This window comes from Eschrichtius robustus, chromosome 10, assembly GCF_028021215.1.
Source record: "Eschrichtius robustus isolate mEscRob2 chromosome 10, mEscRob2.pri, whole genome shotgun sequence".
Taxonomy (NCBI): Eukaryota; Metazoa; Chordata; class Mammalia; order Artiodactyla; family Eschrichtiidae; genus Eschrichtius; species Eschrichtius robustus.
Window position 1 is genome coordinate 6,215,792 of NC_090833.1, and position 12,512 is coordinate 6,228,303.

General features: G+C 41.9%; 1 protein-coding gene across 1 annotated transcript in view; it reads right to left on the minus strand.

Moving 5' to 3' along the window:
* The window catches only part of GPR107 (G protein-coupled receptor 107), a 74,753-nt gene that overhangs the window by 7,361 nt on the left and 54,880 nt on the right, over positions 1 to 12,512 (minus strand). Inside the window, exons 15-17 of the mRNA XM_068553894.1 lie at positions 11,739 to 11,788; positions 10,413 to 10,496; positions 9,560 to 9,681 (exon numbers count right to left, since the gene is read on the minus strand). Of these exons, the coding sequence (XP_068409995.1) occupies positions 9,560 to 9,681; positions 10,413 to 10,496; positions 11,739 to 11,788 (256 nt within the window). The remainder of the gene's footprint in view (positions 1 to 9,559; positions 9,682 to 10,412; positions 10,497 to 11,738; positions 11,789 to 12,512) is intronic.

Genomic DNA, 12,512 nt, shown 5'->3' on the forward strand with positions numbered 1-12,512 from the left:
AGTAAAAGGTTACTGGCAACCCTGAAGCCGGCATTCTGGAAGGGGAACTCCAGAGACACAGCTCCTGGGCCCTGGAACCCAAACCAAATCTCTTCCCACTCCTGCTTCTCAAGATGGCAGAAATAATTCAGATCATCAAGGATAAGCACAGCACATGCGGTGGCCGTTAAGTCTGATAACTGAAATTACATCCAATACTTAACTTGCTGATTTTGTTATGATAAATTCTGTTACCAAAATCAGTAAGCCACTCTGAGCTTTAGCCCAAAGAGAGATGTCAAAAGGAACAGAAGGAGAAAAAGATGGAAAGTCAGCATTACTTCCGAAGGCGCCCTCATTCCCCAGGCCCAGAGGGCGCAGCTGCCCGGACTGCATGCAGGCCTAGGCTGGAGGCAGGGAGGACGCACTACCTTGGGCCAGACTCACTTGCCAGTGCACCGCCCTCCCGCAGCTCAGCTTCAGACAGAGGAGGTGAGAAGAGGTGAATGAGAAGCTACCCAGAACCCCAGCCGGCAAGGTCAGTGCGTGGCCCAGGTCAGAGTTCTGGTGCAGAGGGCATACTAGGAAGGGTGTGAATTCGTCTTAGGTGTGCGAGGCATAAACATTATTATTGATACTTTGCACAAAGAGGTGCTTAATATCCTGGGTGGGGATCAGACCTAGCGCCCTCCTTCAGGAAACACCCTCCAGTGTGCATGACAGAGCACTCGTGACCTTCTAGAAAATACAGGCAAGGCTCTGCTGCTCTCTGGTTTGGGTTATTTCTGGAGGATTTCAGAAGGGCCCTCCAGGAACAGTACTTCCGAGCAGAAGAGGGAGATGACAGCCCGGGCTCGGCGGTCCCAGAAGCTGCTGAGCCTTGACCCTCACCTGCGGCTGAAGCCTCCCCCTCAGGCCTCTGCTGCTGTCACATCTTATAAATTCACAGAACTTTCCCAACAGTCGAGTTCTTAGCTAGAGAGAAACCCCAGCACAACTGCCTTGCTGACTAAAAGGCACCTGGCCTCAAGTGGCTCCTCAACTTGTCTTTCACAGGCTCATATGGGCTGGTGCTCCCGGGAACACCACCACCACCCCTGTAAGCAAACCTTGATTTGGGCCGACTCCTTCTCTAGCTGGTACGTGTGCAGCCCTCCCGTCACGGAAGAGACGCTCACTTCACCATTACGGGAGGGCCCACACTCAGCCAACCCCGGAGAACAGAGCACGGAGCGCTCTTCCCCGGTAACAGGAGTAGAAGCTGAGGCAACCCAAGGGTCAATCTTGGCTCAAACTGCCCACCCTGCCCAAATCTTGCCAGAAGCACAAAACACACACACCCTAGTCTCCAGTGGACTGATGGTCTGTCTGTCTTCTTCCCTTTTCCTCCCCTGATTTTAACACACACACAGGCCCTCTTGCGTTTTCGTTACCACTACCACCAAATACTGTCAGAGAGAAATAAAAACCAAAACAAATTTTAAAAAATGTTGCCAATGAGACAAACATACCTTAACAAAGCATCTGCGCTTCTAGATGCAATGGCTGATGGAAAGGATGTGGGGAACAGGAACGCCTGCCTTGCTGGGGAGAACATCAACTGATCACACTTCAGTCAAGCGGAAGATGCTAGGACCCAGCCATTCAGCTTCTCGCTATGACCCCAGAGCAACCCTGCCTTAAACGGTTACGGAATGCTGAGCTAAAGGGCTCCCCGCAGGGGAAAGGAAAAATACACCACGTCTCAGGTTACTTCCCGACGCCGCTGCTTACCAGATGGACTCTATATGTTTTTATTTTTTACCAACAGCTTAAGTATTTTAATTGTTTCCAACTAAGCCTGTTCATTATAACTATATAATAAAGATGTACAAAGAATAATGTAGCACTTTTTGGTTAGATTTAAGTCAAAGGCATTCATCAATAAGGAATCTTCGGATGTGAATATTCCAGCAATTTCTCTAAGCCATCTGATGAGGACAATCGTCTCTGAATATTACCTTACTTCAGAAGGTATTGGCAGACATTTAAATTGAACTCAGACTTCTTCAAAATAAACCTTAATTTAAAAAAACTATTCTGGCCTGAGGGTCTGGCTTCCAATCGTCCTGAATCTCGGTGCTGCCTGAGATCCTTCCCTTCGGGACACTGATAGTTGTAGGAAAACCCTCAACTACCGGGAGCCACTAAAAATAAAATAGGCCACTTGGATGACCACAAAGGTTTGCGAGACAACCAAGAGCCAGGGCAGGGTTGAAGGAGGAGGCTCACCCCTCCATGAGGCCCCTCCTTCATGACTGGGAGAGGGGGCTGTTTATCTAACGCACAGATACCAACACACGGTCGAGCAGAATGAAGACATCGAAGATGATGTTCCAAACAAAACAAAAGACAGAACCTCAGAAAACGCCCCTAATGAAATGGAGAAGTGACTAGAAAGCTTTCCTGAAAACTAAAATGACTAGTTTAAACAACTTGTGTGTGAACGTGAAGCGTGAAAACAAATTTACACAAATGAGAGACCTAACGGAAGGAATGGCTATCTTGATTTAAGGCAGCCTGGGCGCATGTCTTAAAAAGCAGCTATACAAGATGATTAAGTTCCATATATATGTTGTAAAACACTGGGCTATAATTAGCAACACTGTATTATACACTTAAACATTTATTAAGAGGCCGTGTGGCTGACAGGGTCTTGGTGCTCCAGACAGGTGTCAGGCCTGTGCCTCTGAGGTGGGAGAGCCAAGTTCAAGACATTGGTCCACCAGAGACCTCCCGGCTCCATGTAATATCAAACAGCAAAAGCTCTCCCAGAGATCTCCATCTCAATGCTAAGACCCAGCTCCACTCAATGACCAGCAAGCTACAGTGCTAGACACCCCATACCAAACAACTAGCAAGACAGGAACACAACCCCACCCATTAGCAGAGAGGCTGCCTAAAATCATAATAAGGTCACAGACACCCCAAAACCCACCACCGGACGCAGACCTGCACACCAGAAAGACAAGATCCAGACTCATCCACCAGAAAACAGGCACCAGTCCCCTCTACCAGGAAGCCTACACAAACCACTGAACCAACCGTAGCCATTGGGAGGAGACACCAAAAACAACAGGAACTACGAACCTGCAGCCTGTGAAAAGGAGACCCCAAACACAGTAAGTTAAGGAAAATGAGAAGACAGAGAAACACACAGCAGATGAAGGAGCAAGGTAAAAACCCACCAGACCAAACAAATGAAGAGGAAATAGGCAGTCTACCTGAAAAAGAATTCACAGTAATGATAGTAAAGATGATCCAAAATCTTGGAAACAGAATGGAGAAAATACAAGAAACGTTTAACAACGATCTAGAAGAACTAAAGAGCAAACAAACAATGATGAACACCACAATAAATGACATTAAAAATTCTCTAGAAGGAATCAATAGCAGAACAACCGAGACAGAAGAACGGATAAGTGACCTGGAAGATAAAATAGTGGAAATAACTACCGCAAAGCAGAATAAAGAAAAAAGAATGAAGAGAATTGAGGACAATCTCAGAGACCTCTGGGACAACACTAAACGCACCAACATTCGAATTATAGGGGTCACAGAAGAAGAAGAGAAAAAAAAGGGACTGAGAAAATATTTGAAGAGATTATAGTTGAAAACTTCCCTAATATGGGAAAGGAAATAGTCAATCAAGTCCAGGAAGCACAGAGAGTCCCATACAGGATAAATCCAAGGAGAAACACGCCAAGACACATATTCATCAAACTATCAAAAATTAAATACAAAGAAAAAAGCAGCAAGGGAAAACCAACAAATAATATACAAGGGAATCCCCATAAGGTTAACAGCTGATCTTTCAGCAGAAACTCTGAAAACCAGAAGGGAGTGGCAGGACACATCTAAAGTGATGAAAGGGAAAAACCTACAACCAAGATTACTCTACCCAGCAAGGATCTCATTCAGATTCAATGGAGAAATTAAAAGCTATACAGACAAGTAAAAGCTAAGAGAATTCAGCACTACCAAACCAGCTTTACAACAAATGCTAAAGGAACTTCTCTAGGCAGGAAACACAAGAGAAGGAAAAGACCTACGATAACAAACCCAAAACAATTAAGAAAATGGTAATAGGAACATACATATCGATAATTACCTTAAATGTAAATGGATTAAATGCTCCAACCAAAAGACACAGACTGGGTGGATGGAGACAAAAACAAGACTGGTATATATGCTGTGTACAAGAGACCCACTTCAGACCTAGGGACACATACAGACTGAAAGTGAGGGGATGGAAAAAGATATTCCATGCAAATGGAAATCAGAAGAAAGCTGGAGTAGCAATTCTTATATCAGACAAAATAGACTTTAAAGACTATTACAAGAGACAAAGAAGGACACTACATAATGATCAAGGGATCAAACCAAGAAGAAGATATAACAATTGTAAATATTTATGCACCTAACATAGGAGCACCTCAACACATAAGGCAAATGCTAACAGCCATAAAAGGGGAAATTGACAGTAACACAATAGTAGGGGACTTTAACACCCCACTTTCACCAGTGGACAGATCATCCAAAATGAAAATAAATAAGGAAGCACAAGCTTTAAATGATACATTAAACAAGATAGACTTAATTGATATTTATAGGACATTCCACCGAAAAACAACAGAATACGCTTTCTTCTCAAGTGCTCATGGAACATTCTCCAGGATAGATGATATCTTGGGTCACAAATCAAGCCTTGGTAAATTTAAGAAAATTGAAATCGTATCACGTAGCTTTTCCGACCACGACGCTATGAAACTAGATATCAACTACAGGGAAAAATCTGTAAAAAATACAAACACATGGAGGCTAAATAACCAAGAGATCACTGAAGAAATCAAAGAGGAAACCAAAAAATACCTAGAAACAAATGACAATGAAAACACGACAACCCAAAACCTATGGGATGCAGCAAAAGCAGTTCTAAGAGGGAAGTTAGCAATACAATCCTACCTCAAGAAACAAGAAACATCTCAAATACACAACCAAACCTTACACCTAAAGCAATTAGAGAAAGAAGAACAAAAAAACCCCAAAGTTAGCAGGGAGGAAAGAAATCATAAAGATCAGATCAGAAATAAATGAAAAAGAAATGAAGGAAATGATAGCAAAGATCAATAAAACTAAAAGTTGGTTCTTTGAGAAGATAAACAAAATTGATAAACCATTAGCCAGGCTCATCAAGAAAAAAAGAGAGAAGACTCAAATCAATAGAATTAGAAATGAAAAAGGAGAAGTAACAACTGACACTGCAGAAATACAGATGATCATGAGAGATTACTACAAGCAACTATATGTCAATAAAATGGACAACCTGGAAGAAATGGACAGATTCTTAGAAATGCACAACCTTCCGAGACTGAACCAGGAAGAAATAGAAAATATAAACAGACCTATCACAAGCACTGAAGTTGACACTGTGATTAAAAATCTTCCAACAAACAAAAGTCCAGGACCAGATGGCTTCACAGGCGAATTCTATCAAACATTTGGAGAAGAGCTAACACCTATCCTTGTCAAACTCTTCCAAGATATAGCAGAGGGAGGAACACTCCCAAACTCATTCTATGAGGCCACCATCACCCTGATACCAAAACCAGACAAAGATGTCACAAAGAAAGAAAACTACAGGCCAATATCACTGATGAACATAGATGCAAAATCCTCAACAAAATACTAGCAAACAGAATCCAACAGCACATTAAAAGGATCATACACCATGATCAAGTGGGGTTTATCCCAGGAATGCAAAGATTCTTCAATATACGCAAATCAATGTGATAAACCATATTAACAAACTGAAGGAGAAAAACCATATGATCATCTCAATAGATGCAGAAAAAGCTTTTGACAAAATTCAACACCCATTTATGATAAAAACCCTCTAGAAAGTAGGCATAGAGGGAGCTTACCTCAACATAATAAAGGCCATATATGACAAACCCACAGCCAACATTGTTCTCAATGGTGAAAAACTGAAACCATTTCCTCTAAGATCAGGAACAAGACAAGGTTGTCCACTCTCACCACTATTACTCAACATAGTTTTGGAAGTTTTAGCCACAGCAATCAGAAAAGAAAAGGAAATAAAAGGAATCCAAATCAGAAAAGAAGAAGTAAAACTGTCACTGTTTGCAGATGACATGATACTATACACAGAGAATCCTAAAGATGCTACTAGAAAACTACTAGAGCTAATCAATGAATTTGGTAAAGTAGAAGGATACAAAATTAATGCACAGAAAATCTCTTGCATTCCTATCCACTAATGATGAAAAATCTGAAAGAGAAATTAAGGAAACACTCCCATTTACCACTGCAACAAAAAGAATAAGATACCTAGGAATAAACCTACCTAAGGAGACAAAAGACCTGTATGCAGAAAACTATAAGACACTGATGAAAGAAATTAAATTGGGAGATTGGAATTAATACATATACACTAATATGTATAAAATGGATAACTAATAAGAACCTGCTGTTTAAAAAAATAAATAAAATTTAAAAAAAAGGTATGTAAAAAAAAAGAAATGAAAGATTATACAAACAGATGGAGAGATATACCATGTTCCTGGACTGGAAGAATCTACATTGTGAAAATGACTATACTACCCAAAGCAATCTACAGATTCCATGCAATCCCTATCAAACTACCAATGGTATTTTTCACAGAAATAGAACAAAAAGTTTCACAATTTGTATGGAAACACAAAAGACCCCAAACAGCCAAAGCAATCTTGAGAAAGAAAAACGGAGCAGGCGGAATCAGGCTCCCTGACTTCAGACCATACTACAAAGCTACAGTAGTCAAGACAGTATGGTACTGGCACAAAAACAAATATAGATCTATCAAACAGGATAGAAAGCCCAGAGATAAACCCATGCACATATGGTCACTTTATTTTTGATAAATGAGGCAAAAATATACAATGGAGAAAAGACAGCCTCTTCAATAAGTGGTGCTGGGAAAACTGGACAGCTACATGTAAAAGAATGAAATTAGAACACTCCCTAACACCATACACAAAAATAAACTCAAAATGGATTAAAGATCTAAATGTAAGGCCAGACACTATAAAACTCTTAGAGGGAAACATAGGCAGAACACTCCATGACATAAATCACAGGAAGATCCTTTATGACCCACCTCCTAGAGAAATGGAAATAAAAACAAAAAATAAATAAATGGGACCTAATGAAACTTCAAAGCTTTTGCACAGCAAAGGAAACCATAAACAAGATGAAAAGACAACCCTCAGAATGGGAGAAAATATTTGCAAATGAAGCAACTGACAAAGGATTCATCTCCAAAATTTACAAGCAGCTCATGCAGCTCAATATCAAAAAAACAAACAACCCAATCCAAAACTGGGCAGAAGACCTAAATAGACATTTCTCCAAAGAAGATATACAGATTGCCAAGAAACACATGAAAGGATGCTCAACATCACTAATCATTAGAGAAATGCAAATCAAAACTACAATGAGGTATCACCTCACACCGGTCAGAATGGCCATCATCAAAAAATCTACAAACAATAAATGCTGGAGAGGGTGTGGAGAAAAGGGAACCCTCTTGCACTGTTGGTGGGAATGTAAATTGATACAGTCACTATGGAGAACAATATGGAGGTTCCTTAAAAAACTAAAAATAGAACTACTATATGACCCAGCAATCCCACTACTGGGTATACACCCTAAGAAAACCATAATTCAAAAAGAGTCAAGTACCACAATGTTCATTGCAGCTCTATTTACAATAGCCAGGACATGGAAGCAACCTAAGTGTCCACTGATGAATGGATAAAGAAGATGTGGCACATATATACAGTGGAATATTACTCAGCCATAAAAAGGAATGAAATTGAGTTATTTATAGTGAGGTGGATGGACCTAGAGTCTGTCATACAGAGTGAAGTAAATCAGAAAGCGAAAAACAAATACCATATGCTAACACATATATATGGAATCTAAAAGAAAAAAAAAAAGGTTCTGAAGAACCTAGGGGTAGGGCAGGAATAACGATGCAGACGTAGAGAATGGACTTGAGGACACAGGGAGGGGGAAGGGTAAACTGGGACGAAGTGAGAGAGTGGCATGGACGTATATACACTACCAAATGTAAAACAGATAGCTAGTGGGAAGCAGCCGCATAGCACAGGGAGATCAGCTCGGTGCTTTATGACCACCTAGAGGGGTGGGATAGGCAGGGTGGGAGGGAGACGCAAGAGGGAGGAGATATGGGGATACATGTATACGTATAGCTGATTCACTTTGTTATACAGCAGAAACTGACACAACATTGTAAAGCAATTCTACTCCAATAAAGATGTTAAAATAAATAAATAAATAAGAGCAACACAAGTAAAAAATAAAAATAAAAAAACTATTCTATATTCTGTTCTATATTTAAACAATTTTAAAAGAACTTTCCTTTCCGGAAACAATAATAAAGGAAACAAGGCATTTCATAAAATGTGGTCCTGAACAAGTCACAGTAAAAACTGAATGTACACTTAACTCCAGGTGACTGTCACTTGTGCCTCTTCAACCAACAGTCACTTGCTCAGATTATGCCACTTCTAAAGAAGGCACATCTGACGGTTCTCCTGCTTTCCCCTCCACTCTCTGTAAAAAAAGGGGCTTCTTCCTCTGAGCAGGGAGCTGTTGTTTGGGGCTCTGCTTCCATTTACTGTTCCCACACAGGAGCTGAGCACATCCCACGCTGCCTGACCTGCCCGCTGGCCCAGCGGAGCCCGCTGTGGGCCGAGGCTCAGCCTGCGAACTGGGAAAGGTGAAAAGGCCGCCTGCACTGAAGGCAGCACTCTCGAAAGAGTGGACAGGAAGGGAGAAACACAGCCACAAGCTAATCATCAAAGTCATCTACTGACCTGGCCCAGCAGAGCTCATCAGTTAACGAGCAAATATTCTTCCCCTTTTTTTAATAAGCAAGTATTCTTAATCACCATTCACTTTTCTAGAAAACGGTTGCCCTTTCCCAGAAAACAGGACCCTAGAGTCACTTAGCCTGTGACTCAGAACAGCCCATTTTAATGCTCAGATATAGGTCAAGTCATTGTGCTAGCTGTGAAAAGCTACTCAGTTACCTGATGATAAAGGACGTGCGAGGATAACTGGCAGACTTACAGATGACTCGGATGATTCCATTTTTAGACATAAGCTCCCAATGGCAGGCCCAGCAGGAAGTTGGGTGCCCATCCTCAGTAGTTTCGAACTGGCCAAGTATATCCTCGAGTTCTTGCCACTAAGTTATTGGAAGCTGGCTCCAATGATGCTTAATAGAATGGCAAGTTCTACTTCCCCCGAAAAGACTGAGCGATGCTTGGTAGGTACTGTACCTCAAACTGAACACGAGAGCATGGGGCCTGCATGTCCATTTCCTTCTGCTAAAAAGGGAGGGACAACCTCTGGAGCAACAAACTGCAGAGAGCAGCTGCTCCAGTTCATACCACGCTGCTCTCAGTTACGTAAGGGGCGAGGGAGGGGAGGGAAGAAAGGAGAGTCTTACACAGATTCCATTTCCAAGTCATCTTCTTCCTGAGAAAGTTGTAGGTAGGGGTTATCTGAAGCTGGACGGAACTTATACCCCGTTAGAACAAAGAACACCAGCGTGGCCATTTCATCCAGGAGCTGCAAATTTTAAAACCACCCCCAAATAAAGGGATTAGAATATTGTTCTTCAGGAAGCAGTGGAACTAAACAAACTGACCCCCTCCCCCCGACCACTCGCCGATCAGTCACTCAAATGCCAGAGCTGACCGCTGGGGAGCATTTTCCTTAGGGGATTTGCTGAAGCCTTAGCTAGGCGCATTCTGCCCAGAGATGATATTTGAGACTCCTTGTTTTAAGTGTCTTCATCGGCATCTTTTAAGAGCTCATTACATACATACATTTTCCTACAGTGTCTAAAGCACCAAGTGAGAGCCTCCAGAAAAAAGTCTCTAAATCATATGGTGGCTACCCTAGTAGTTAAACTAGTTCTAGTATATTGCAAAGATACTTTATTATTGAAATACTAATAATGGGCAAGAAAAAGGGAGGTCTGGATTCCAAGCTATTCTAAGCCCTATAACTGATTTCATCTAGATTTTAATTATACAGGGCAAGTCTTTCTCGGCCTGAGGCTTTTCTCTGCAAAAACTTTTCAAATTGAAAACTAAAATCAATAATGCAATTACTTCCAGATTTCTCATGTAATCCAGCAGCTTTCCTGGACACACATATCATGTTAATTGCAGACCGGAAGAGACAAAAGGTCTTAGTGGCCACCGCCAAATAAATTAGTAACAATCTTAAATTACACCCTAAGACTTCATCCTCAGACACAAATTCTCTGGCACTGTCCCCTGTGAGCAGCATACCTGGTAGAGCCACTTCCACTGGAACGGAACAGCAAGTTTGAGGAGAAATGCAATAATCCTGGTGAAGTATATATAACATACGATCTGTATGAGGGGCAAAGAAAACAAGAAATAAAATCAACATAGAAATTATGGCACCACTTTCTTCCAATGATCTGCTTTCACAAATTAACTACAAAAGAGAAAACAGAATTACCTGAAGATTATTTGACACTTATAGTGCTAATTAATAAACATGGCACAGAGACAGATGCTCTGCTACTTACACTAGGAAGAATTTCTTCTTTTTCTCTAGGCGACCAAGATATGGACTGACCACAGTCACACCCACTGGGAGGACACTTTGCTGTGGTTGCTCTTAATTCCTGAGTAACCCTTTCGTTGCCTAATTCTCATACATAAACCACTGATTTCAAGCCCCAAAGGGTACTAGTTTTTTATTCCTAGGATTTGAGAAATATTTTCCAGCAGTAATAGCAAAATAAAGCCACACAGGGAAAATACTGATTTTTAGTCTCTTCAGCAGATGCTGTAAATGTTCGAGGTCCACGCTCGGAGGAAGTACCAATAATCCTAAGCATTCTAGTAAGAGAGGATGTGAAAAGGATTCAACACGCTGACCCCTCGAGAGTGGACGGCTCACTGGGACTGCACCCAGGGCGGACAGGCTTGCAGGGGACTGTGCAAAGTGACAGTCAATGCCAAAAGCACAGATGAAGATGACTCAGAAGCTTTCGTTTAGGAGTATGGAAGCAAATTCTAGAAGAAATCTATACCTTATATAGTCCAGGAAATTATGACTCTAATAACTTATAGTAAGTCCTGCCTTTGGTGCTACGTTTATATGGACTTTTCGTGTTCATTCCAGTCCTGTTTGTAGATATGATCCCATTTTTGTAAATGAATTTTTTAAAAAGCAAGTCAAAGGAACAGCTATGCGTGGCATATGCCTAGAAAAGAATCTAGAGAAATAACCACTGAACTGTTAACCATAATACCTGGGGGAGGAGGAAGAAAAGGGGAAGGGGTATAGAAGGTCAGGGTCATAAAGGGCTTTTGCTGTGTTCCTATAATCCTGCATTTAAAAAATATCAAGCATGTATTACTTTTCTGAGTATTTAAAGCCCAATTTAAAACTAAAATTTAAAAAGAAGCAACTCAGATATTTAATTTCCCATGTCCACGGCCACCATTTGGTTTTGTAAAACGAAGCCCACACACAGCTCCAGGTAGCACACTTCCTGTGCTTCTACCAATGCTTTGGAAGTTCATTAGCTCTACTCCATGAATTGACCTTATTTACAAATTTAGGAATTTTGTACTCACCAAGACGTAGTAATGTCTGAAAAGTTTCAGCTTTGCCAAGTTAATGGCAGCTGGGGAGAAGAAAAGAACAAAATGAGAGGCTACTTCTTTTCTCATTCTTAAAGCCCATCACATTCAGGTACCCTCTCAGTCAAGAGGCCAAGTCTAATGCAGATGAGTACCGCCCAAGGCGGGGGTGGGGGGGGGGGACGCGGAGCACATCTGTATTTCTGGAAATGCAGTTTGGCAGGGTCTCCCCCAGTCACCAGGAAGAATTTGGGAGTTGTGGCGGCAACATGCTGAGACTCCCAGCTCCAGTAAACCAGTGCACCTCCCCACTCCGCGTTCAGAAGCTTTAACCAGCCATGCAGAGAATACAGTGACACCAGAGAAATCGGCAGACACTACAAATCAGGACTCTTCCCCCGCCCCCGCAAAGCCATCATTAAATATTTCAGCTCTGCTACTGTGGCTACAGGGCTGCACCCCCCAATAGGACCAGTCCCAGGTAGGTCCCTGAGCCCCATCCAAGGGAGCCTCCAGCTAACTGAGGGTGTAAATTCAATTAACCCATGGGTGCGTCTTGCAAATTTCACTTAGGTTTTCACTAAGTGTCTTGTAACAGAGCCCTTTAAATACAACCTCCCCAGCTTTGCCCTACCTTCAAGATTGCTCAAGGTCAGGGAGCCAGGACAGCTAACTTCCTGCCACCGCCAATGGCCATGAAATATTGATGACCAGAGAGGGTAGCCTGGCTCCCTCCCCGATTAGCAATTCTTTCATTCATCATAAACC